Source organism: Canis lupus, chromosome 26 (assembly GCF_011100685.1).
Source record: "Canis lupus familiaris isolate Mischka breed German Shepherd chromosome 26, alternate assembly UU_Cfam_GSD_1.0, whole genome shotgun sequence".
NCBI lineage: Eukaryota > Metazoa > Chordata > Mammalia > Carnivora > Canidae > Canis > Canis lupus.
Window position 1 is genome coordinate 17,846,526 of NC_049247.1, and position 23,325 is coordinate 17,869,850.

General features: G+C 53.8%; 1 protein-coding gene across 2 annotated transcripts; it reads right to left on the bottom strand.

Annotated features, from left to right (window-relative positions):
- Positions 1-1,703: 1,703 nt before the first annotated feature.
- On the bottom strand, positions 1,704-23,202 carry MVK (mevalonate kinase). Of its 2 annotated transcripts, none has more exons than XM_038575395.1 (11): positions 23,049-23,202; positions 22,023-22,114; positions 20,775-20,922; positions 17,676-17,832; positions 15,657-15,812; positions 11,921-12,024; positions 11,249-11,294; positions 7,181-7,271; positions 6,706-6,822; positions 3,569-3,722; positions 1,704-2,565 (listed from the first exon to the last, which is right to left on the bottom strand). In XM_038575395.1, exons 2-11 carry the CDS (start codon positions 22,098-22,100, stop codon positions 2,414-2,416), a joined length of 1,203 nt encoding a protein of 400 aa, XP_038431323.1. In that variant the 5' UTR covers positions 22,101-22,114; positions 23,049-23,202; the 3' UTR covers positions 1,704-2,413. The 2 variants fall into 2 exon arrangements, with proteins under 2 accessions (XP_038431323.1, XP_038431324.1); XM_038575396.1 differs by lacking the exon at positions 23,049-23,202 and adding an exon at positions 22,393-23,042.
- Between the last annotated feature and the right edge of the window lie 123 nt (positions 23,203-23,325).

Consider the following 23,325-nt stretch of genomic DNA (forward strand, 5'->3'; position numbering starts at 1 on the left):
AGGTGCTGCTTTGCTCAGGCATGAGTAATGGGTTGGCCTCTGCTCCTGGAGAGACACAGGGTCCCCAGGGAGTGAGGAAGAGGGAGGGTCTCAAGGAGGAAGTAGATTCTGGGGGCCTCAGCCTCTCTGGACACCTGGTACGGGCATCTCTGATAAAAATACCCAGACCCTGGGCCCACTCTGACCAAGTACAACAGAATCCAGAAGAAATAAGGAGCCCAAGTGTGGAAAGCAGCAAGAATCGCACCAACCTGTGTCCAGGCGGAAGCACGCAGGGGTTGAGGACAGGTGCTGTAGTCAAGCTACCTGGGCGGGAATCCTACCTCTGATGCGGATTAGCTGTGTGGCCTTGGCTGAATTACTCAACCTCTCTGAGCTTCCGTTTCCCCGATCTTTAAAATGGGGCTGAGACTAGCAATTATGCTCCAAGCCTGAGGTAGATGAAAAGAGATGATGTATCTACAGCGCTTAGAACAGCATCCTGCACATGGTTAAGTGTTCAGTATTAACATTATTGTTTTATGCATTATTTGTGTTTCAAAGGGAACCAGGCAACCCCCATCAGTGATGCCAGGACAGGCAACCTCCGTATTGCCCTCATGTCCCTGGCAGGGAGCCCAGGCGCAGCCCAGGAGGCCTGGCATGGCAGGGAGGGTGGTGGGGGCGGTGGGGCTTAGAGCTCAGATCCGGCTCCGCAGGCCCGCTCCCATTCACCCTCCCTGGGAAAGGCACCCGCTGCCCCCTAGTGGCCAAGGGCAGCAGCGCAGGGCCTTTTTCAGCACGCCCTGAACTCCCTGCCCAGCCCCCACCTCCTTGTGTGCCTCACCAAGGCCCAGGGTGGCTGGAGCTCCCCACGGGAGGGCTTTTTGATGGATTCTCCGGTTTCAGAAGGAGCTTTGAGTAGTAATATCCAGTTCAAATAGGGCCAGGTAGGTGCCAGGCACTGGGCGACTAGCACTTGAATATTTTTTCCCCCACCCAGGCAATTTCAGGAAAAAAAAAAAAAAGATTCCAGAACCTACAGGTTTTTGTTTTCAAGTCTGTGAATGTTTTTTTTTATTTTTTTAAAGATTTTATTTATTTTTTCATGAGAGGCAGAGACAGAGAGAGAGGCAGAGACACAGGCAGAGGGAGAGCAGACTTCATGCAGGGAGCCTGATACGGGATTTGATCCCGGGCATCCAGGATCATGCCTTGAGCAGAAGGCAGGCGCTAAACTGCTGAGCCACCCAGGGATCCCGAAGTCTGTGATTTTGTGAGTGCTCACGACTCCAGGGGCCAGGAAACTTAAAACTCCCCTTCCTGGAAAAGCAGACAGAATTGTGCCAGAGGGCTGATGGCCCCAAGACACACAACAGAGTGACCCAAAGCCCTTCTTCTTCTTCTTTTTTTTTTCAATATTTTATTTATTAGAAACAGAGAGAGAGGCAGAGACACAGGCAGAGGGAGAAACAGACTCCATGCAGAGAGTCTGACATGGGACTTGATCACGGACCTCCAGGATCATGCCCTGGGCTGAAGGCGGCACTAAACCGCTAAGCCATCGGGGCCACCCCACCCAAAGCCCTTCTTTCCTTCAACTCCTTAAGAGCTCTATGGAGACAGTGACCAGAGAAGGGACAGGACAGAGGAGGCAGGCATGGACGTGAAGGAGACGGTACCAGATGGTCATCCTTCTTTCTAGACACTGAGTAAAGCACTGGTTTACTCAAGAGCTTTTTATTTCCTCTCTGCTGTGTTTTCTGCAAATCCCATGGGTACAGACTGGAAGAAACCGGGTACATCCACCATGCCTTTGGCCAGCTCTCAAACGGGAGGGCGGAAGGCAAAGACCACCACCCAGACCACCCCTAGGAAGCCCACAGTCTCGCCGGAGAGCAGACCACACAAAGTGCTGAACGGTTCAAACAGACGGGATGTACAGGAGGAAGGTGGGACTAGGGTCACCTCCCTGCCAGGGGTCAGCGAAAGCTTCCTGGAGGAGGTGGGAGGGGCCAGGCCCTCAAGACAGGTAAAGAGCAGAGGCGCGGGAGGGAGAAGGCACACTGCTCCAGAAGCCAGACAACTGCATCGGAGCCGCCAGCCCAGTGGGCAGAGGGTGTCAGAAGGCGACAGAGGCCCAAAGCAGATGGGTGTGTGGGAGCTTCGGGGAGGATAGGAAGCTCCTCACATCTCACAGGACCCCACATGGTCCCACTGCCCGGTGGCTCAAGAGAAGGCAGATCACAGACGGGGTCTTCCAGGGCACCCCTGCCCACTGTAGGTTCCGCGTTGCACTGCTGGGCCTGGAGGGGTGCGGCTGCTGGGAAGGCCGTCACGCAGGGCTGCGGCCCGTGGCCAGCAGAGGTGGACTCTGGCACCCGGAATACTCCAGGAGGGGCTTCTTGGTGGGGCTGCAGTGGGCGGGCTCATCTCAGAGGCCATCCAGGGCTCGCTGCACCTGCGTGTCCAGGGAGGCAGCCGAGTGGATGGAGATGCCGGGGGCCCCGATCCTGGTCTCCCAGCAGTCAAACCCGCAGCTGGTCAGAGCCTGCTTCATGGCCTCTACCTTCGGCTGCTCCAGATCTGGGCGGAGGGAAAGTGGAAAGCGGCAGGTCACCCCACAATCGTCTGTGCCCTTAGAGACTGTTCAGCCAGGAAGAGGCCTGGGACCAACCAACCAGGTCTTCCTGTGGGAATGTCGAGCTCTGCACCCTCTTGGTGGTGGGGGGCACTGGGGTGTTGGGTACAGAGCAACCGTTAAAATCACGAGTCACATGGACCTGGCCTTGTCATGGATCAGTCCTGGGGCCTCAGACAAGTGACTTCCCTTCTCTGAGCCTCAGTCTCCTCATCTGGGAATGAGGCTAAGAATCTGTACCCCTCACAGGTCCCTGTGAGGCTCACACGGGAGAATGCAGGCAAGCCGCCTGGCACAGCGGACATGCCCCAGGAGCCTTCTCTCTCATCACCGTCAGTGGCCATGAACTAGGAGCCCACGGTCAAGGTCGGCCGCTGGCTGTGCCGACCTCTTGACACCTGGGAGCGCACAGAGAGCCGTGGAAGGGGCTGAGGCCACAGTGGGCTCACTGCAAAGCCACAGTGAAAGGTGGGAATGGGAAGACGAAGGAGGCAAAGGTAAAGAAGGGGAGAGAAAGCCCTTTGTTTTGTATTGTAGCAAGGTCAGTCCCTGTCCTGGCCACATCACGAGGTGACAGCAAGGGAGAGGGGTAAGGTTGACACGAAAGATGACAAAGTCCTGGTTATTTCTCAAGCTCGTGGGAGACTTGGCCAGTAAGGAGGTGGTAGGGACAGCCACCACAATAAGAGCCCCTACCACAGCCCAGCCCTGTGCCAGGCTTTCTACATGTATTTTTCTCCTGGAATCCAGACAGCAATCCCCTAAAGAGAGGTCGGCATCCTCATTTTACCACTGCAGCAACAGAGGCCCAGAGAGGTTAATTAACTTGACCAAGGACACACAGCAGAAGGGGGACTGTCCTCCAGCTTCTTCTTCCTCCCAAGGCAACTGCCCAGGTAGGACCTCTGCATGAGCCCCGGGTGGCGACTGTGCCCCGCCCCCAAGTACCTGGCCTGAGGAGCGTAATGCCACAGCCACCGCCGCCCGCACCAGTGAGCTTGCTGTGCAGTCCATGGGCCATGGTCACCTGGCACAGCTGGTCCAGCGAGGCATGGCCCACGCCGAGGGCATTCAGATGGTGCTGGTTGATGTCGATGAGCTCCTGGAGGAGAAGGTTCAATCTGTTCCCACTTGACATGCCTGAAACCAAGGTCTTGTGCCCACCCCATCCATGTGATAGCCGCTGGTTCGGGACAGCGAATGGCTTACGCAAGCCAGCACTGTGTCCCTCTCCACTGATGAAAGAACCTCTCCTTCCTGCAGGACTCCTGTGGGACTGGGATGGAGCTGGTGGTAAATACATGTTCCAGGCCTGGCCAAAGAAGCCTCTGACCATGGTGATTGGTCAGGGATGGGCCTGTGACCATAGCCCTCCCAGGGTTTTCTCTGCCTCTGCCCTGGAGCTGCTAAAATTGGTTGACTTCAGAGGTAAGCTGCCAGACTTATCTGCCCTGCACATGGTCAGAGATCATATGCAAGATGGAGACTTCGGACTGAGTTGTTTGGCCCCTGGATCCAGCTATGCCTGAAGTTGTTCTTGCCAGTCTTCATAGTTTTGAGCCCATAAATACCTTTTCCGCTAACGCCTGATGGAAATGGATTTCTATCATCTGCAGGAATCTGAAGTAATATGCCATCCTACAGCTGCCTCAGGTGCCCATTTTCAGAATAAGAACTGGTTTTTGGTTCTAACAGGGTCACAAAGTAGGGGAAAGAGCTGTTTTTCAGGTTTCTTTGATCCTGCATAAAATTCCTGTTCTTCTGAGGCTCAAACAAGATGCAGGTTGATGAAATACCAAAACTGACAGTTAACACAGCCCAGGTGCCCCCGACTACATTTATTATACCAGTGTTTGCCAAACACTGTGCTAGATGCTGGGGCTCTAAGAAGAGCATCCAGCTATAGTCCCCGCCAGGCAAGTTAAGAATGTGGGATCTGGAGTCAGGGGGGCCTGGGTTTGAGTCCCAGCTCTGTGACTTCTTGGTCCTGGGGCGAGGTCTTCCATGCTGTGCCTCAGTTTCCCCACCTATAAAACTGGCATTATAAGATGCTCTGTCTCATCACTGTGGGGATGAAATGAGGTGAGTTTTCACATGATGCCTGGCCTGAGATTAGGGCCTCTGGAAAGTCTGCTGCTATCAGTACTCTTATGGTCACATCACCATCATCGCCATTTTAGGGGACGCTAAGGCTCAAGGAGGAAAGTGACTTGCCTAAGGTCACTGAGCTGGTAAGGTCCTGGGCCAGCACCGGCAGCTGGGTCTGCCTGATGCAAAGCTCATGTCTACCCTGCCTCCAGGAGCGCCCTTGGCATTCCGGCTGCCACCTACTTCTCATGGTGTGTGGCTTGACAGCACACAGCTCTGCTCTAGGGAACAAGGAGTGCCGGCGTGCCGCGAGGGTTGCCAATCACCGAGCTGTCTGCTGAGGCCCACCTGGTTCTCCTGCCCCAGGCTGTCGGGCAGGCTCGGGTCAGCCCTCCCCTGCAGCCCGCCTCACACACCCCAGCACTTCTGACAAATGAGCAGACAGGCGTGATGGCCTGGTGGCAGCCCTGGGTGCCTTTCCCCAGCCCCAAGGGCTGGATGGGAGGGAAAACTTCTGGGGGCTGCTCTCTATGCCTGAGCGCCAGGTGTCACGTTGCCGAGGCAGGTTTCAGACACCTGTCACATTCTGATCCAAAATCTGTCAAGGATCAGATGACAGGTTGTGACACAGGAGAACAGCTCGCTGGTTTGAGCACAAAGCTGTCCAGGAGCCGAGCTGCACATTTCAGCGGCTGCCACAGCCAAAAATATACACAATGTATAATCAACGTGCTGTTCTGTGGCATTCTCTAGGGGCTCAACAGGGTATATTTTAGGCAGTACTCTATCATTATTAATTTCCTACTCAGGAGGACTGTGTTCCCTCCTTTGTACATGAAAGGAATTGAAGCCAGCCATGCAAATGCTGGGGGACTGGAGGCAGACAGCTATGGAAATGGGGAGGTAAAGCACAGAAATGAGAGAGGGTCACTGCCCTGGCCCGGGTGGGTGGGTGCTCATTAAAGATCTGTTGGCCTAAGAGACAAGCAAGTCATTCAGTTTGATGCCTGGCATGTCAACCTACTAGTTGGTGAACCTTGGAGAAAGTTGCTCCTTAGGCCTCAGTTTTTATATCTGTAAAATGGGGACAGCATACCTACTTCCCAGGGAGGTAATTATAGAGATTAAGAGAGAAATCACTTGTAAGAAGGCTTAGCCTAGGAGCTGCTCTTTAACGTCGACCCATATTTGCCAGCCACCAGGACTGTGGGGATAAGCCTGCGCCCTCTGGCTTACTGTGCTGGTGGTTCATCAGGAATGATGGCTGCACGTCACCTCCCAGGCCTTGCTGTGTTAAGACGCTCCAGTGAGACCAGCAGGAGTGAGCCTGGGATCAGATCGTGACCTGATCTAAACCCAAGGTCTCAGCCTCTATACGAGAATTATGCAAAGAGTGGTGGCTCAGGGAACAATCAGGAAAGAATTGTGTTAGAGTATATCTGAGCTGCGGTGCCTGGGTGGCTCCGTTGGTGAAATGTCCCGACTCGTGATTTTGGCTCAGGTCGTGATCCCAGGGTCATGGGATCAAACCTCATGTCAGGCTCTGTGCTCAGTGCAGAGTGTGCATGTCCCCCCTTCCTCTGCACCTTCCCCACTCCTAAGATAAATACATAAAATCTTTAAAAAAAAAAAGGGGGGGGGGACAGATGTAGTCAGCAAGGACAGCAGGAAAAGAGGTGGCCATGCAAGAAATTGCCCCTGGGCCAACAGAAGATGGTGTCAGCACTAGCCCGGTGCTCCTTACAGGCATGAACCCAAACCTGGCCCCTAGCACGCGCCAGGCCCTGCCCTCGGTGCTTTGCATGTCCTGGCTCAATGGCTTTGAAACATCTATGAAAAGGCCTAAGAAGGAGGCAGGCTGCTGGCCTTTGTGTGTACAGGAGCCCAGGCTTAGGCCCGGCCTCTGTGCTTCAGCTCGGGGGATCCCAAGGTCAGATGAGCACCCGTCCCAGACAGTGGTGTGGGCGAGACCCTGAATCCTGCAGAAGGGTTCTTACTTCCAGCACGAGGTAGTGCTCTGGGGCTGGGGCCGAAGCCATCTCCTCCAGTGTCCGCTCGCATTCCAGGGAAATAGCGTTTATAGATGTCAGCAGGGGGGCCACGATCTCAGGGAACTGGAGGGAGAGGAAGCAATGGCCAGTGAGGTCTGGGGTTGGGCAGACACCGGACAGCTGCCGGGCACCAGGAGGAGAGAGGTGTCCCCCCAGGCCCCCACTCTGAGGAAACCGCCTCCCCTACCCTCTGGGTATCTGCCTTGCCTGGCCCCCTGACGTAAGTGGGGGATTCTCATTGCCAAGCCAAGGGGTGGGGGGCACACAGCACCTCTCTGCCTGCCAAAACCACCTCCCTCCCCCGGTCCCCATCACCCATCTCGCCCCCCCACGAAGCCCTGGGGCAGAGGGAGAGCTTGAGCTCCCAGACCTGGCTGGCCTGGCCCGGTGAGAACCCCGCCAGTGGTGGCACGGGATGTACCTTAAGTAGCCTGCTCCTGACGCTGGCCACGAGAGCCTTGGTGCTGCGAGGGACTTTGGTGTTGGTCAGCAGGATCTTCAGAGCCGGCAGCCTACAGGGCGAAGCGGGGCCACGGTGCGCTCAGGGCGGAGGCCCGATCCCAAGTGTCACCCCACCCTGACCCTGAGGAGAGAGCGGAGGCCCAGGGAAAGGACATCGGGGGCCAGAGGGATAGTGAGGGGAGCAGGGGGCTCCTGCTGCCAATCGTAGCCGCATCTCCGCTCCAGCCCTCAGGCAGATGGACACTGTTTTCTGGCTCGCCACCCACCCACCTGATTGCAGTTGGGCACCTACTATGCGCTGGGGACACGCGAGGGGGGCCTGGCTTAGCCTGGAGCTGCCAGAAGACGCCAGGTTCACGGGGTTGGAGTTCAAAGGCACGACAGCCAAGAGTATAAGAAGGGGTGGAGGCTCCGTCACATGGACCACCTTGGCGTGCTGGAGTGGAAGGTTCCAGGGATTTAGGAAGAAAAGCGAGCGGGATGTAGGGCAGAATCTGGCAGAGGGGGTGCTCGCAGGGAGGGAGGATACCGCGTTAGTGGGTACCGGGGAGGGCGGGCTCGTGCAGGCGTCGGGATCCCAGCACGTGGAGCCCATCATGCCCTGCCCAGACCAGCTGCCCTGGCACAGCCAGATGTGGTCAGAGGGAGTCGGTCGTCCCTGCTCAGCTGCCCCAGGTAAGCTGGCTCTGCGGCATGACCCTGCTGCCCTCACCAGCCCTCTGAGCTTTCGGATACCTCCTAAGGTCACAATCCCAATTGTCCCATGGCTAGTGGCCTTTGGAGGCTCGGGGCACCGTTTCTGGTCATCCCCAAGCTGCCTGTCAGAGCGCTGTGGGCCGGGGATGGAGGCTGGAGCATCTGGACGAGGTCTGGCCCGAGACAGCTGGAGACAGCAGACCCCCTGATACCTTTATCCGTTTTTCTTTTCACAACCCAAGACTGTAAAATCCAATAGGGCTGAGAAAGGCTGCCAGAAACCTGCTTGATCTCACCGCCCATAAGCCCATGAAATTAATATCGATTCTCAGCCTTGGAGGCTGGCTTTCTTTTTTTTTTTTTTAACTTTACAAAAGATGAACATTCTATTTGGCTTTTCTTTTCCCCTTAAAGACAAGCTGTTCTTCAAAAGGGCAGCGTTCTGGGAGGCCGCATCTTGATCCACTTCGCAAACAATGCATTTTTTTTTAATGGAGAAGCACCATACGTCGTTGGGGGGGGCGGGGGGGAAGGGTTCCTCTTGAAGCCATTGGTGGGATTAATGTGGAGTCTGGCCTCCCGGCTTCTCAGAGAATCTGCCATCTGCTCGCCGTGGCGCCCTGCAGCCAGCACTGAAGGTCGGTCTGCTGTGTTCCCATTCATCCGGGCGGGAGGAGTTGGAATATTGGGTCTTCATCTTCCTTAGATAAGTCCTCTGCGAGCAGGCTTGCTGCCAGCCCCACCGGTCCCACAAACCCCCATGGCTCCTAGGGCATCTAGAGACTACCACCCAGGCTATGCCCTGTTAAGTGCTTGTGCCTGCTAGGCCTGGCTAACTCTCCCATTTTAGGTCCTTTCTGCCCTCCCCGGGTGTTCACTCTGGCCATCCTGGCTTCCTATTTGCTGTTCAACATGCCAGGGACGCCCCTGCCTCAGGGCCTTTGCACTTGCATTTCCTCTGCCAGGGACCTAGCACTGTCCTCAACAGCTCCAGGACTCACTCTAGGGTTTCATCCAGGTCCCTGCTCAGATGTCATTTCATTGGAGGCTTCCCTGGTCATCCATTTGACTGCCTGACAGGCTCTTACAGAGCCATTTGTTGGCTGTCTTCTCCCACAAAATATTAGTTTCATGAAGGCAGGACTTACTCTTCCCTGCTCAGGCCCCAGCACCAAGGATGCGGTATTTGTGGAATTAAATATGGTCAGCAAAGGGCAGAGCACCCTACAGATACTGTTTCTGATTCCATGCGCAGGATTCTCATAATATAAACCAGGAGACATCTGCCTCAGGAAAAGTGACTCACTCAAGAGCACCTGGCTCATGAGTGGCAGAGCTGGGCTCAAAGAAAGGCCAACAGACCCCAGAGCCTCCGTCTATCACACCACCACCAGCTGGCCTTGGGGCCTCTCCTCCTGCCTCCCACCATCTGGAAAAGCCTGTATCACTCATCTCTCTCAATTCCCCTCCAGTAGAATGTACCTATGTGCCCACACCATGTTTTAGCTGGTCTTCTATCCCTGGGGCCTACTGCAGTGCTCAGGATACAACTACCTCTCAGGAAACACTGAACGAGATGCCATTGCCCCCATGAAGGACCCCCACATCTGTCGCTGAACTTCTGACACCTCTCACTGCCATCCACAGCAGCTTCAGTACTTCCTGGATGGCTTCGCTCTGAAGATGAGTGACTGCCTTCTTGGACGGACTGTGAGCCCCGTGGGCAAGCCCAGGTCTGACATCTGAGTCCTGACCTTGACTCCTGATGTCACTGCATGGGGCGTCAGTCTACCTGGCAGAGGTGCCCCCCTGGGCCCCGAGCTCCACTGCCCTGCATGCACAGCAGCCAGAGCAAGCTGGTTCTACTCTCCCCAACAGCTCTGCTTCCTCCTCTGTGCAGAGTGGAGGTTGTCATCCAGGGGAGATCTTGGCCCTTTAGGAGACATGTGGCAATGTCTGGAGACAATTCCGGTTGCCACAACTGGGAGATGGGGGAGGTGCTACTGGCATCTTGTGGGTAGAGATCAGGGATGCTTCTAAATATCCTAAACATGCTGCATAAGGCAGCCGCCCATCATAAGGAACTATCCAGTTCACGATGTCAATGGTACCAAGGTTAAGAAAAAAAAAACCCTAATGTAGAGGCTCAGAAAGGCAGGCTTGGCTCATGGAAGCCAACAGAGCTGAGGCAGGAAGATCTCAGAGGTGCAGGTGGAAGCAAGAGTACAGCACCACTATGTCACGCCAGCTCATAGAGCCACTGACAGAGCAGCCCAGTTGGTGAGGGCAGCGGGCTAGAAGCCCATCCACAGTGAAGAGGACTCTCATCACCATGGAAAGGCCACCAGGGTGGGGCAAAGCGCCCTGGGACAAACACTACCACTCAACTTGATCGAGGGCTCAAGGAACTACCAAAAAACACCCACTCCTGGGATCCCTGGGTGCTCAGTAATTGAGCATCTGCCTTTGGCTCAGGTCATGATCCCGGGGTCCTAGAATTGAGTCCCACACCAGGCTCCCCGCAGGGAGCCTGCTTCTTCCTCTGCCTGTGTCTCTGCCTCTCTCTGTGTGTCTTTCATGAATAAATAAAATCTTAAAAAAACACCTGCTCCTGCTTGCAGAAGCACATGAATATGCTTCATTCCCCACATCCGGCATTTGCACTCCGAGTTCAAAGAGAAATGTTCTATTTTAACATGCACGTTTGTAAGTGCGATTCCTCTGGAGGGAGGGGGTCAAGGAACATGTGAAACAGGCTGAGAGGTCATCACAGGTCGCCCCCGCTTGAGGCTTCTCACAAGCTCTGGAGCCCAGGCTCTGCCCTGAGGGTCTCACTGTGGCAACTCTCATGTTTCCCCACAGGGGCTCTGTGCGAATGTCTGTCGGCCTTCCCCTACTCCACCCCTACTTCCACGTCCCACCCTGCCGAAACTGTGGCTGAGACTCATTTTTATAGCCGTAGACCCTAAGACAGTGTCGTTAGGAACACAGGAAGACATCAGTTCTTGTTTGCTAAATGACTACATGATCAAATGAATTAAATGAATGAGAAACCAGGGGTCTGGTGGGGATAGTCATGCTCTGGAAGGTGAACGGCATGGCCACGCACGACCTCTCCCTCTAAGCTCTTGGCAATTTAAGGGCCATAGCACAGAAGGTAAGAACAGGGTGCCCTCCTGGCCCATGGCCTGTGAGGGCCTCATGGGGGAGAGGATGGAAAGCCTGGGGACACCAGGCCCACACATTCCCTCCCCTAGAGGTACAGCCCCCCGCCCAATGGACGTGTTGATGCAGCCAGGAGCCAGGAGATGCTGCGCCACCCCACAATTACCTCTTTATGGATGAGATCTTTCCTTGTTGGTATCGGAGTGCTCCTCCTAAAGAGAAAAGGCAGTGGGTTGGGGCTATAGAAAAAGCTATGTAACTTTGCCTCCTGATGGAGAAACCAGGCTGGAGGTGGGGTGAAGGTGTTGGCCCATCCAGTGAACAGACTGAACCCCACCACCAGTCATCCCAGTTTCAGTTACAACAAGATCCAGGAAGGTACAAAGGAACTCCATGCTCTGCCAGGGAGCCTGCCCTCCCCCCAGGCTGCCCAGCTTCACCCACAGGCCACGTGGGGAAGGTGAGCCTGGGACTGTGGCCAGGTCCCCTAAGCCAGTGTCCTTACTGGAGGGTGGCCAAGCTCGTGTGGCTACCAAACACTCCAGCAATGAGTGGCTCTGCAACTTTATCCCAGAGATCCTTGTAAGGTCCCTGAAACTGTGGCTTCCCAGACCCTACCCCAACCCCCCAGAAATGCCCCCAGAGATTCGGGGTCAGGAGGGGTGAGGCAGGGCCCTGTAATTTCTCCCACCCCTCGTCCACCCCAAACAAGAAAATATTATGTTCTTCAGAATTTGCTGATTTCATTCACCCAAACCAACAGCCTGAGCATCTACAATGATCCTAAGAATTTCTAAAATAATAAAAATAAAGAAAACAAGCCTGAGGCAGCCCCTACCCCAAGTGCTGATGGTGTTGTCCACTCCAGAGGGGTTCCCATGAATCATTCTCTCCCCTTGGAAGGCCCACTTGTTAATTAATTCCAAATCCTCCATGGTCCACCTAAAGAAGACACAGAAGTTCATCTGGACCTCGGTGGAGAGTAAGGGGCCAGGGCCGCTGGCGGTAGCAGGGGGAAGGATCCACCGGTGGAGATCAAAAAAGTCAAAGGGGCTTGGGCACTTGAACTCAGAAACAGAAAAACACCAGAATCTCTCCACTACCGAATGTGCTGGACCTTCCCTTCCCTCTAAAACCCTCCCACCCGGCACAGTGGAAGGAGACCAGGCTTTGGATGCACACAGTCCTAGCAGCTGAGGGACTCTGGGCCCGTTACCTAAACTAAGCCCCATTGTCCTCATCTGTAGAATGGTCACGCCTGTCGAAGGCTAGTTCCAAGTGTATCCAGGGCCAGCGAGGTGGTCCGCAAGCAGTGGGCAGTGTTACTACTGTAACAGACCCCTACATAAGCTCCTGTTCTGGAACATAGCCTCCTATGAGGAAGAGTGAGCAGAGGCGTGACTTTTCCCAAAGCCCGACTGTTAGGAACGTGGATTCCAGGTGCCCCAGACACTGTTGATGGGTCAAGTGTGCACTGACCACCTCCGGATCTTTCCTGAGCACATGGCCATGCTGCCTTCCTCGGGAGAGGACAGCTTGAGTGAGCAGACCCCAAGCCCATGAGTATCGAACAAGGATACATGGTCAGCCCCTCCCCTGCCCCTGTCTCTCAGCTTTCATTTCCTTTCTGAGGACCGCTTGCCCCCAGGAAACAGGGTGCTGTGGCCCCAAGAATGCCAGGCCCCAGGGCAGAGCTATGCAGCAAGCAGGGACCCAGCCTGCCCCTGACTCTCTGGGCATTCCTGAGCAACGGCGTCACATCCGACCCCATTTTCTGATCTGTAAAACATGGGTAATCATGTCTCCCTCATTGAGGATGTCTGAGATAGTAACACACCAAGTGCTTTGTAAAAACGCAGGGGAAACAGTATGGGCTCTGGAAGAAGGCCACCTGGAATCGCAGCTCCTGGATTCACCCCAAGCCCAGTGCAATGCTCATTTGCTGTGAGGCCTTGGGCACAGCCACCACCCCCTCTGAGCCTCTTTCCTCACTGGGCAAAAGAGAATTTGATGGCCTCGCCACTCAAGTGGTGGCTGAGAGGCTAAACACCATCACCAGGTGCCAAGCACTGTGCTTTTCTCAAATGGCCTGTCTCTGTAATCTGCAAAAAACCCTACAGGGAAGGTACGGTTACTCTCCCTCTCCTACAGAAGAGGAAACTGAGGCTCAGGTGAGTAAAGCAGATCCCAGTGTTATTGACTGCTACATTAGGACCACATCTGTAGGCTGGAGCCCAAGCTCTCAACCACTGAGCTTTATGGTACCAACGAGACTCCCTCAATTGTCCACTATTTACTGAGCATCTACTACATGCCTGTGACTAAGCTCACAGCAGGGAAGGAACCAGACATGGCCCCCAATAGCTTGAGGCTTGGTGTCTTATAGAGAGTGGATGCCTAGAAGCAATCAGCACTTAACGACCAACCTCCAGGAGATGGGTGCGATGCAGGGTGGATGGAGTGCACCCCATCTGGATTGCGGACAGCCTGAGGGACAAAAGGGGGTGGTCAGCAAGGCAAGACATGTGAGGGAGCACTCTAGACTGAGGCAGTACAGCATCTGGAACTGGACAGGAGCTGACCTTCACTGGGAACTGAAAAGTGAATGAGCAGCAGGGCAAAGGGGCAGCTGGACCCAGCCCAGGACCTGGCCTTCTCCAAGGAGAGTCTCCCTCCCCTTCTGTATACTGTTCATCCTTTGGAGGCTCAGATTTCTAACCCTGTCTTCACGGGAGACCAGATTCCAATTCTGTATGATTTGGAAATGCTGGGGCCAGGGAAGGGGCTGGGGCCTGCTCCCATCAAAGGTCAGGGGAAGGAATGACTGACTGGGCCTTCAGGGGAGGCGAGGAACTGGTTATAAGGAAGCAGCGGGGGAAAAACCGCACACACACGTGCACACACACTCACATGTGCACACGTGCACAAGTCACTTGCATCTTCTGAATGGCACAGCTAGTTTTCTGGCCCATATATACAAGTCTATTTGGGGGACCCCAGGCATGCAGGCCTTCACCGATGTAGGTTACAATCAGTGATCCGCACACATTAACAAACACCGTTGTCTCTCAGGATCACTAAGTGTCAAGGTTGGAGGGCCCCCCAAAGGGCCATCAGGTGCAGTCCCTCGTTTCCAGATGAGGAAACAGAGCCCAGAGAGACAAAGGGGTGGCCCAGTGGCTTACAGCGAGTTAACAGACAAACCTCACTGAAATTCCTGAAAACTGTCACCTTGCACTAGCTGCAGGTGCGTCACTCATTACCTTCTGGATTCTTGCCCTGACAGAAGCCGCCTCTACCCTCACCCCTGCTGCTTCCCTCGTGCACAGGAACTATCCAAAGCGAGCCTGAGGAATGCTGACAGACGCATCACACCGAGAACCCTCAGATCCGCTGTGGCCACGAGGATCAAAGGGACCTTCAGGCTTAGTCTGAATTCAACTGTATTTTAACCTCCGTGTCTCAGAAGAGAAATCATTGGTCCTGACAGGGTGCCCAGAAGGGCCTGGGCTATCTGAAAACCACAGCACTTTCAGGGCAGAGGAGGGAAACCTCAATTCAAAAGCAAGTTCGGAAAGAGGAATGAGGTCACGAGCTACAGCTTGTGCAACATGTCCTTTGGATCTTGTTTCAGTGCGTGCCCGTCTCGGGCGTGGAGGGCTCTGGGAGGAAACACTCAGCCACATCCAACCTGGCACCCAGCACTGCCTGAGTGGCTTTCTCCTTTGCTGGCTACACAGGGAGGTGGACGAGGCCAGCAGCGCCCCGCTCCTGATGCAGCACGTAGTGGCTACTGACAGCTCCCCAGTGGGAGGGCTCCCCTTAGCCCTAGCAGGGCCCAGGAACAGGCCTCACCGAGAAGCTGCCAGGCTGGATTTTGGACTTGGGGCGGGGCCCGGGACAAACTGCATAACCTCCAATCCTGGGGTGGCTTCTCGAGGTGCGTTCCCCAAGCCACAGAAATGGATGCCGACAACACTGTCCCAGTGAGCCTCACTGACTCCTGGTGGGGATGGCAGAGGCGATACCCCCTCCCGGAGTGAGGCTGAGGGCTGCTACGAAGGGAGATGCCTTAATCTAATAAATACCCTGTGTTGATTTCTTGGCACACTTTACTTTTTCTCCTTCTTTTTTGCATAACCGTCTGGTAGGACCTGTTACAGAGAAGGACACTGGGGTCCCAGGAGGTACAGCGGCATGGCCAAGGTCCCACAGGGAGTTGATGGGAGAAGTGGGCCCCATGGCTTCCTACGTCTGGGCTCAGGTTCTTTCTCCCACACCACAGATACCTGAACCCAAAAGAGGCAAGGTGGGGGTGAGGAGTGGGGGAGAAGTGGCTTAGCAAAGGGGCAAAGGGGTCGGGCTCTGGGTCCAGGCCACCTGGGTGGCAAGTCTCGTCCTGCCGTCACTAGCTACATAGCCCGGGCCCACGCTCTGCCTCGGCTTCCTCATCTGTACAATGGCCACGTGACACCTCTCACCTCACAGGGTGGCAGGGAGTCCTCAGCGAGGGAACACACGCTCGGGTCGTGGCGCCCAGGGAGGACTATGACCAAGACAAAGGCAGTGATTACCTGCTAGCGGACTCGCCATTGTTCTGCGGGTTTGGAATCGCCTCGCACGCGGTCAGGAGAGCAGCTGCCAGACACACAGAGTAGGCGGCGCTGGAGCCCAGGCCAGCCCCCGTGGGCAGCTCTGACCACACCGTGATATCCAGGCTGGGCAGGGTCCTGAAACACAGTGGGGCACAGAGCATGGCTCCCTTGAAGGGTGGCGAGGTGCCAGCGTCAAACTGGCAGTCATGGTCCAGGACTGGACATTGGCAGGGTCTGACCCCAAGCCTTTGCCCTAGGTATCTGAACTTGGGGACACTTGTCGACCCCAAAAGTGGCCCTATGGGATAGCAGGAAGTCATGGTGAATCAGCTTGGAAACAGGTACCAGAATCACTTTTTTTTTTTTTTTTAATTTTTGATACCAGAATCATTTAAAGCATGATGTTCTCTTGTGAACCACCAATCATTTCTCTAAACCCCATCCTGTTCCCTGCAAGAGTGAGTGAGACCCTTCTGTGGCCCTGCTCTGTATCCCCGCCTGGGAAAGCTCTGTACCGCTTTTTCCCCCAGGCAAATTCCTTCCCATCCTGCAAAACGCCTCTCAAATGCTCCTTCCAGGGATCCCTGGGTGGCGCAGCGGTTTAGCGCCTGCCTTTGGCCCAGGGCGCGATCCTGGAGACCCGGGATCGAATCCCACGTCGGGCTCCCAGTGCATGGAGCCTGCTTCTCCCTCTGCCTGTGTCTCTGCCTCTCTCTCTCTCTGTGACTATCATAAATAAGTAAAAATTAAAAAAAAAAAATTTCAAATGCTCCTTCCACTATGAAGCTTCCCCTGGCCACCCACAGGAGCCATGCCTAGCAACCCTCAACGACCCCCTTTCTCTATTGCTGCCTTATCTGGGCGATGCGTTCTATCAGGCCTCCTTTCTATCACTAGAAAGTTCAGAATCACGGCATCTTGCATGTATTTCTCCCAAGCGAAGACTGTCAAACTTTGTATTCTGTATTTTCTATTAAGCAATGCTGCTGTCTTCCAAAATGTAGAATGATAATGCCTAATCTGCTTTTCAAACTGCACCCACCCGCCCCACTCAGATCAGGAGGTTCTGAAAGGTGCATCCCTTCCCGGAAGGCGACATGCCCCACTCAAGTTGAAATCCTCTGGTGGGGCAGCCGGGGTGGCTCAGTGGTTTAGCGCTGCCTTCGGCCCAGGGCGTGATCCTGGAGTCCTGGGATGGAGTCCCACATAGGGCTCCCTGCATGGAGCCTGCTTCTCCCTCTGTCTGTGTCTCCCATAAATAAATAAATAAAATCTTAAAAAGAAAAAAAAAGAAAAAAGAAAATCCCCCGGTGGACAGCAACAGTTGAGACATTTATGAATGTGTCTTCTGCACTGTGCCTGGCCCAGGGCCTGCTCAATGCATCTGCTGTCTGAGTAAAGGGGTGCCCCCTGAGGCTTTCCCTTTGGGTCTGGGACCAAAAAAAAAAAAAAAAAAAATCACAGTGAAAAATCTCTATGGGCTAGTTATAGAGCTAGGCCCATTTTATATATAATATTTCTAACCCTCCAATAGTTTTCTGATGAGAATAACCTAACAATATCTCGTATTTCTCAGGCAGTGTGCCAGACACAGCACTTTAGATAAATTAACTCACTAACCCTCACAAGAAGCCTAAGAGGTAGGTACTATTACCACCCCCATTTTACAGATGAGGAGACTGAGGCCCAGGAAGGGTAAAAACCTCAAGGAAGGTGGTAGGCAGCCGTTGTGGAGTCTGACCCAACCTGACCCAACTCTCCATCACCATGTGACGCTGCCTCAACAGCACTGCCATCCTCTGGGAGCTGGCCTCCCCGAGGGCAGACAGCCCAGATCCTATCTTAAGGGGTGGAGTGGACGCATGCTTCACTTGGCGAATTACAGGGTTTCCCTGGAGCCCGCAGGCCATGGAACAGGGCTGCCTCTGTGGACACGGCATGGGAAAAGCCGTGTGATAGATTCAGGAATCTGGCTTTGGGTCTAGGCCACGCACACACCTCTGCTTCCGGCAGATGGACAGGTACAGGTAAAGGAAAGCCAGCACAGCCAGACACTCGGGGTCGGCGCCATCCTTGGGGATGCCTGCCACCTCCTTCAGCTTCTCCACTTGCTCTGAGGTGGGCGCTGCGGCGTCCCCCGTGGCGTTCCCTGGCTCTGTCACAAACAACACGTGAGGCTGGGTGAGAGGGGTTCAGGCGCTTTCATAGACCACACAACACAGAAAACTGAGCAGTAGTGAGAATCAGAATCTGATGGACATGGATTCATGGCCTGAGCACCAGGACCGCATCTGCTGTTGGTCTTCCAGCTTTGCAGGCACACAGACTTGGGTGTGGGTCCCAACTGTCCCATCTATCGGTGCTCTGGCCTTGAGCACATGCCTTACCCTCTCTGAACCCCAGTTTCCCTCATTGGTAAGCAGGAATACCTCCTCTAAGATAAACTGAAATAAAGGATGCAAGACCCTCGGCGTACCTCCTAGTGTGTAATACATGCTCAATTAACGGTAGTCTTGAAACACAGATGCACACAAAGCGAATGCTAGCTCGACTACCCAAAGGTCTGCATTTGACGCCCACAGTACAAAACCAAAATGAAAGGAAGCATTAAATTATTCCCTGGGCACCTGGGTGGCTCAGTGGTTGAGCGTCTGCCTGTGGCTCAGGTGGTGATCCTGGGGTCCTGGGATCAAGTCCCACACTGAGCTCCTCACAGGGAGCCTGCTTCTCTCTCTGCCTGTGTCTCTGCCTTTCTGTCTGTGTCTCTCATCAATGAATAAATAAAATCTTTAAAAATATAAAATTATTCCCCAAATGTGTCCCTCTTCTCAAAACTATTCGTGAGGATGGGACACTCACAACCAGAGAACGGGAAGTGCTGAGATTTGCTTGGACCTCGGGGAGAAACCCGGGAGCAGTTTCTCTTCCAGTGCACAGAGGAAGCTGGACCACTGTCCCCCAAGAGCCTGACGAGGCCAAGCAAGCCCGACCAGCTCATCTTTACAAATAGCTCCCTGAGTCCTGGGTCCAGCTGTGAAGGGGACAGAACACTGGGCTTGCTGTACTTATGCTGGGAAACACTAGGGTGGGGACACACGAAACGCTAGGTGTTCCCTGAAATTAGGACACACTAAAAGTGGCCAAGCCAGTTAGCAGACATTTCAGGGCCCTACAGGGGAAATAGAATGACTCACTGAGACTCTGGAGAGTTTAGAAAGATCTGGTTCTGAATCCTTTCTGCATCACTGACAATGCTGTGGGACCTGAACCGCTTCACCCCTGAACCTCGATTTTCTCATCCATAAAATGGGGATGGGGGGGTGCCTGGGTGGCTCAGTCAGTTAAGCATCTGCCTGTGGCTCAGGTCATGATCCTAGGGTCCTGGGATAGAGCTCCGCATCAGGCTCCCTGCTCAGTGGAGAGTCTGCTTCTCCCTTTCCCTCTGTCCCTCCACTTGCTTGTGCTTTCTGTCAAATAAGTAAATAAATAATCTTAAAAAAAAAAAAAGCAACAACAGTGATGGCTACCACCATCTATGTCCAAGGCGGGCTGGAGAATTCTGAGAATGCCAATGTACATGAGACACTAGTCCAGTGCCTGGCACACATAAAGATGCCCAATGAGACATTCATGGTGGTTGTAACTATTAGGAGGCAACCAAACAACACTGGAAGAAAAAGATGGAAGAGCCTGGCAACCTAGTAGAAAACATGTCTCTGAAAGGCTCGTGTTCCATACTCCTTTTCCCCTTGGGGAAATCACTCCCAAGCCCTCACTCATGTCCTGCACTCTGCCAGGCCCGGCCCACCTCCCAGCTGGCTGGGTCCTCACAGCAACCCTCCCAGGCAACAGGACTCTGCTCAAGGAGGCTCAGGGGGTTAAGTGATCCGTCCAAGCTCACACATGCAGGCGGAGGGGTCTGGGACATGTGCCATGCCACCTGCCTGCTCCCACCAGTGCTACTGACACACGAAAGCAGCAGCCAGCCTCGAGGGGAGGCCCTGTGCACCATGGAAAGCAAGGTCTGGATTGCTCTGGATGGCCATTTTCTGAGGCCTGCTCCAAAGCAGTACGGGCTCTTCATGGAGGATATTTCTGGAATCATCCAGGGAACTTCTTTCAAAATACACCTGCCTGGGGGTGCCTGGGTGGCTCAGTGGTTGAGCGCCTGCCTTCGGCTCAGGGTGTGATCCCAGGGTCCTGGGATCGAGTTCTACACCAGGCTCCCCACGGGGAGCCTGCTTCTCCCTCTACCTGTGTCTCTGCCTCTCTCTCTCTCTGTCTCTCATGAACAAATAATCTTAAAAAAAAAAATACACCTATCTGGTCCGGTTTCACCACAACCCCCATTCTTTTATTTATTTATTTATTTGTTTGTTTATTTATTTATTTTTATTTTTAACTTGATTTTATTATTTTTTAAATATTTTATTTATTTATTCATAAGAGACACAGAAAGAGAGGCACAAACACAGGCAGAGGGAGAAGCAGGTTCCATGCAGGGAGCCTGGAGTGGGACTCCATCCTGGGTCTCCAGGATCACGCCCTGGGCTGAAGGCAGTGCTAAACTGCTGAGCCACCTGGGCTGTTTTTTTTGTTTTGTTTTGTTTTGTTTTTTAGAGATTAACAATTAACAAGTATGTTGCTTTTATTTTTAATGATTTTGAATGATACCCAACACCAAACGATATCTTCTTCTCGTCAAAACCATATTCCAGAAGGAAGGCTCCCTTTGTCCACTCAGACCTTAGGACCCTCTCAGAGGTAACTAATCACCACTGTGTGTACATATGTACTGATACTAAAGCTGGGCCTTTTCTCAGATACACACTATTTGCATCTTGTGGCTTTTCACCCAACAATGGGCCTTGAGGATCAGTCCACCACAGCCCACAGAGACCTAGTGCATCATTTGACACTCATTTAAAAAAATAGGTAAGTAAAGGTAACTTTACAGGGTCAAGAGAGAAAACACTCCTGGAGTGGCTGGTCTCTAGCCCCCTCAGGGATGGCTGAGGATAACTACCCAGCTCTCCCCTTCCCCGTCTGGTCAGAGCCCAGGCTCTTGAACACCTGGTTCCTTCTCACTGCACTTACCCAGAAAGCTTGTGTCCTGCAGCTGAAGCCTGGCCACATCCCAGGCCCGCTTGACGCCAATGTTCGGCAAGTTGAGGCACATTTTCCCATTGCTGTGGGGCTGAAGCCGGAGGAATGTTCTCAAGTTCAAGGCCACAGCCAGGGCTATCTGTAGAATAAATGGCAAAAGCAATGAGCCTGAGCATGGGGTAGGGGTGGGGTTGCAAAGACTTTGGCTCCAGTCTTAAAAACAGGGGTTAATGTCAATGTGCTGAGGAGAGAGACCACATACTAGTATACAGGGCATGCCCACCTATGCCCTTGGCAGATGCCTCTGATCAACCTTGGCATGCCCTCTTCCTATGTGGCACAGATGCTTCCTATCAGTTAGGATAGTTAATATCTTATATTTTCCCTCCCCATGCAAAACCTCAGAGGTCCTCAAAACCAAGGAATGGCTTCCCTACAATCACCACGTTAGCAAGGATAAATATAAGTTAAGAACATAAAGCATGACAGAGCAGAGGAGCGGAAAAAGCATGAGCAACGTGTTCAGACTCAGGTTCATTCCCAGTTCTGCCAAGGTGCAGAGGACCCTGGTCAAGTTACCAATCCTCTCCTAAGCCTCTGCTTCCACATGTGCAAAATGGGATAATCAAAGTTTAACTTCAGGGGGGCCCTCTTAAGAGTTAAATGAGATAATGCATATCTCAGATTCCTTTGCTGGATCCTACTCATCTTCTCCATTTCTGAATGTTGGGGTGCCCTAGAGCTCAGTGCTCCCATTGAAGCCCACCTTCCAGGTTGACTCATCCCACTGACACAGCTTTTTTTTTTAAATTCATAAATCTTTTTCTTTTAAAGATTTTATTTATTTATTTTTAAAGATTTATTTATTTATGATAGACATAGAGAGAGAGAGGCAGAGACACAGGCGGAGGGAGAAGCAGGCCCATGCCGGGAGCCCGACGTGGGACTCGATCCCGGGATTCCAGGATCGCGCCCTGGGCCAAAGGCAGACGCTAAACTGCTGAGCCACCCAGGGATTCCTGACACAGCTTTACATTTCAGCTTTGTGCTCTTACTGGGTGAGACCAGAGAAGCACTTTGGTGGGTGTAAGACCCATCTCTTCCCTGCTGTGTTGCAGAGAAACTGGTCTTCTCTCTTATGTATTCCCAGGCGATGCCTTCAGGCTTCCTTTTAGCTTAGGGTCAGAGAGAAAGGGTGCCCAGTTCTCAGAGGCTCTGGGGGGGGGGGGGGGGCTTTACCTTGCCATGGACCACAGCATGCTCTCCATGAAGGATGACTTTCCCTGGGGCGGACACCAGCAGGACTTCTGACAGCATGGCTCCGGAGAACCCTGAAACACAGAGCCAGAGAGGGGATGAAAGGACCCAGATCTTAGAGATATTAGAGATGCCCGTTCAAACTTCTCATCTAACAAAAAAGGCAGCTACCATTCAGCACATGCCATGCGCCCCAAAGACTGTGCAGTGCAGCAGCACATTAAACACATCAGGAAGACTCAGGTTCAAACCCCAGCTCTTCCACTCCCCAGTGAGGTCTTCTTCACGAACTCACTCAAACGCTAGGCAACTTGATTTCCTCAGGTTACAGGAGAAGTAGAACTGTACTTACCTCGATGGGGTTTGGAAAGGTTACATGAAACAAAGCAAGCGGAACACCTGGCAGCTCTGGCATATGATCATTCCACTACGGATAGCTATTTATTGCTGGCTCTGTTCTTGGTTCCAGCTTTTATCATCGCTACTGCCGAAGGTGGAAAGTTAAGTGAAATCAGGAGCCAGAAGGAACGCCTCCCTGGACTCTTAGGCCGTTTCCCATGCCTCACGATGCTTTACCATGGGCTGCACAAACAGCTGTCGAGCCCCCTCCTGCGCGCCCACGCCAGCATCTCTGCATCACAGAGTCCCAGAAAGTGACTCGCTCGGTCTACAAGTGTTGTAGATTTTTACACATCAGGCAGAATTACCATCCGTTCAAGGCCTCACGTGCACTACCTTAACACGGTAAGGCCCGAGCCGCACTGTGAGCCGAGTACTATCGTGATTCCCCCGTTTCTTAGCGGGGGAAACTGAGGCAAGGCGCCAGGAAATCCATCCACTTGCTTGCCCAAAGCTCCGGATCACTTCAGACTCGAGCTCGCCCGGCGCTCGGGACGGACTCCCAGAGTCGGGGAAACTGAGCCAGAGGAGCCAGAAGCGCGGCCCGAGGTCGCGCTGGGGCTCAGCCTCCAACCTCGCGCCGCCGGCCGCGCGAGCCCACGTCCTCACCTGGCCTCAGGTGGTCCTGGGACCCCAAGCCCGGGCGGCTCTGGATTTAGTCCCCGAGCACCGCCCCCGTCCGGGGAAATCGTCCTATCCCTCCGCCAATCAGAGCGCTCGAGCCGTTAAGCAATTGGCTTGGCCATTGGCCAATAGATTGCTCGACCAAGCTGTCACGGGGTTCCCCGCCCCTGCCGCAAGCCAATGGGAAGCAAGCCCCTGGGCTTGTCCCGCCCCGGGTCGAGAGCCGCGAGCCAATAGAAAACGGCTGCGGAACGGTGGCGCG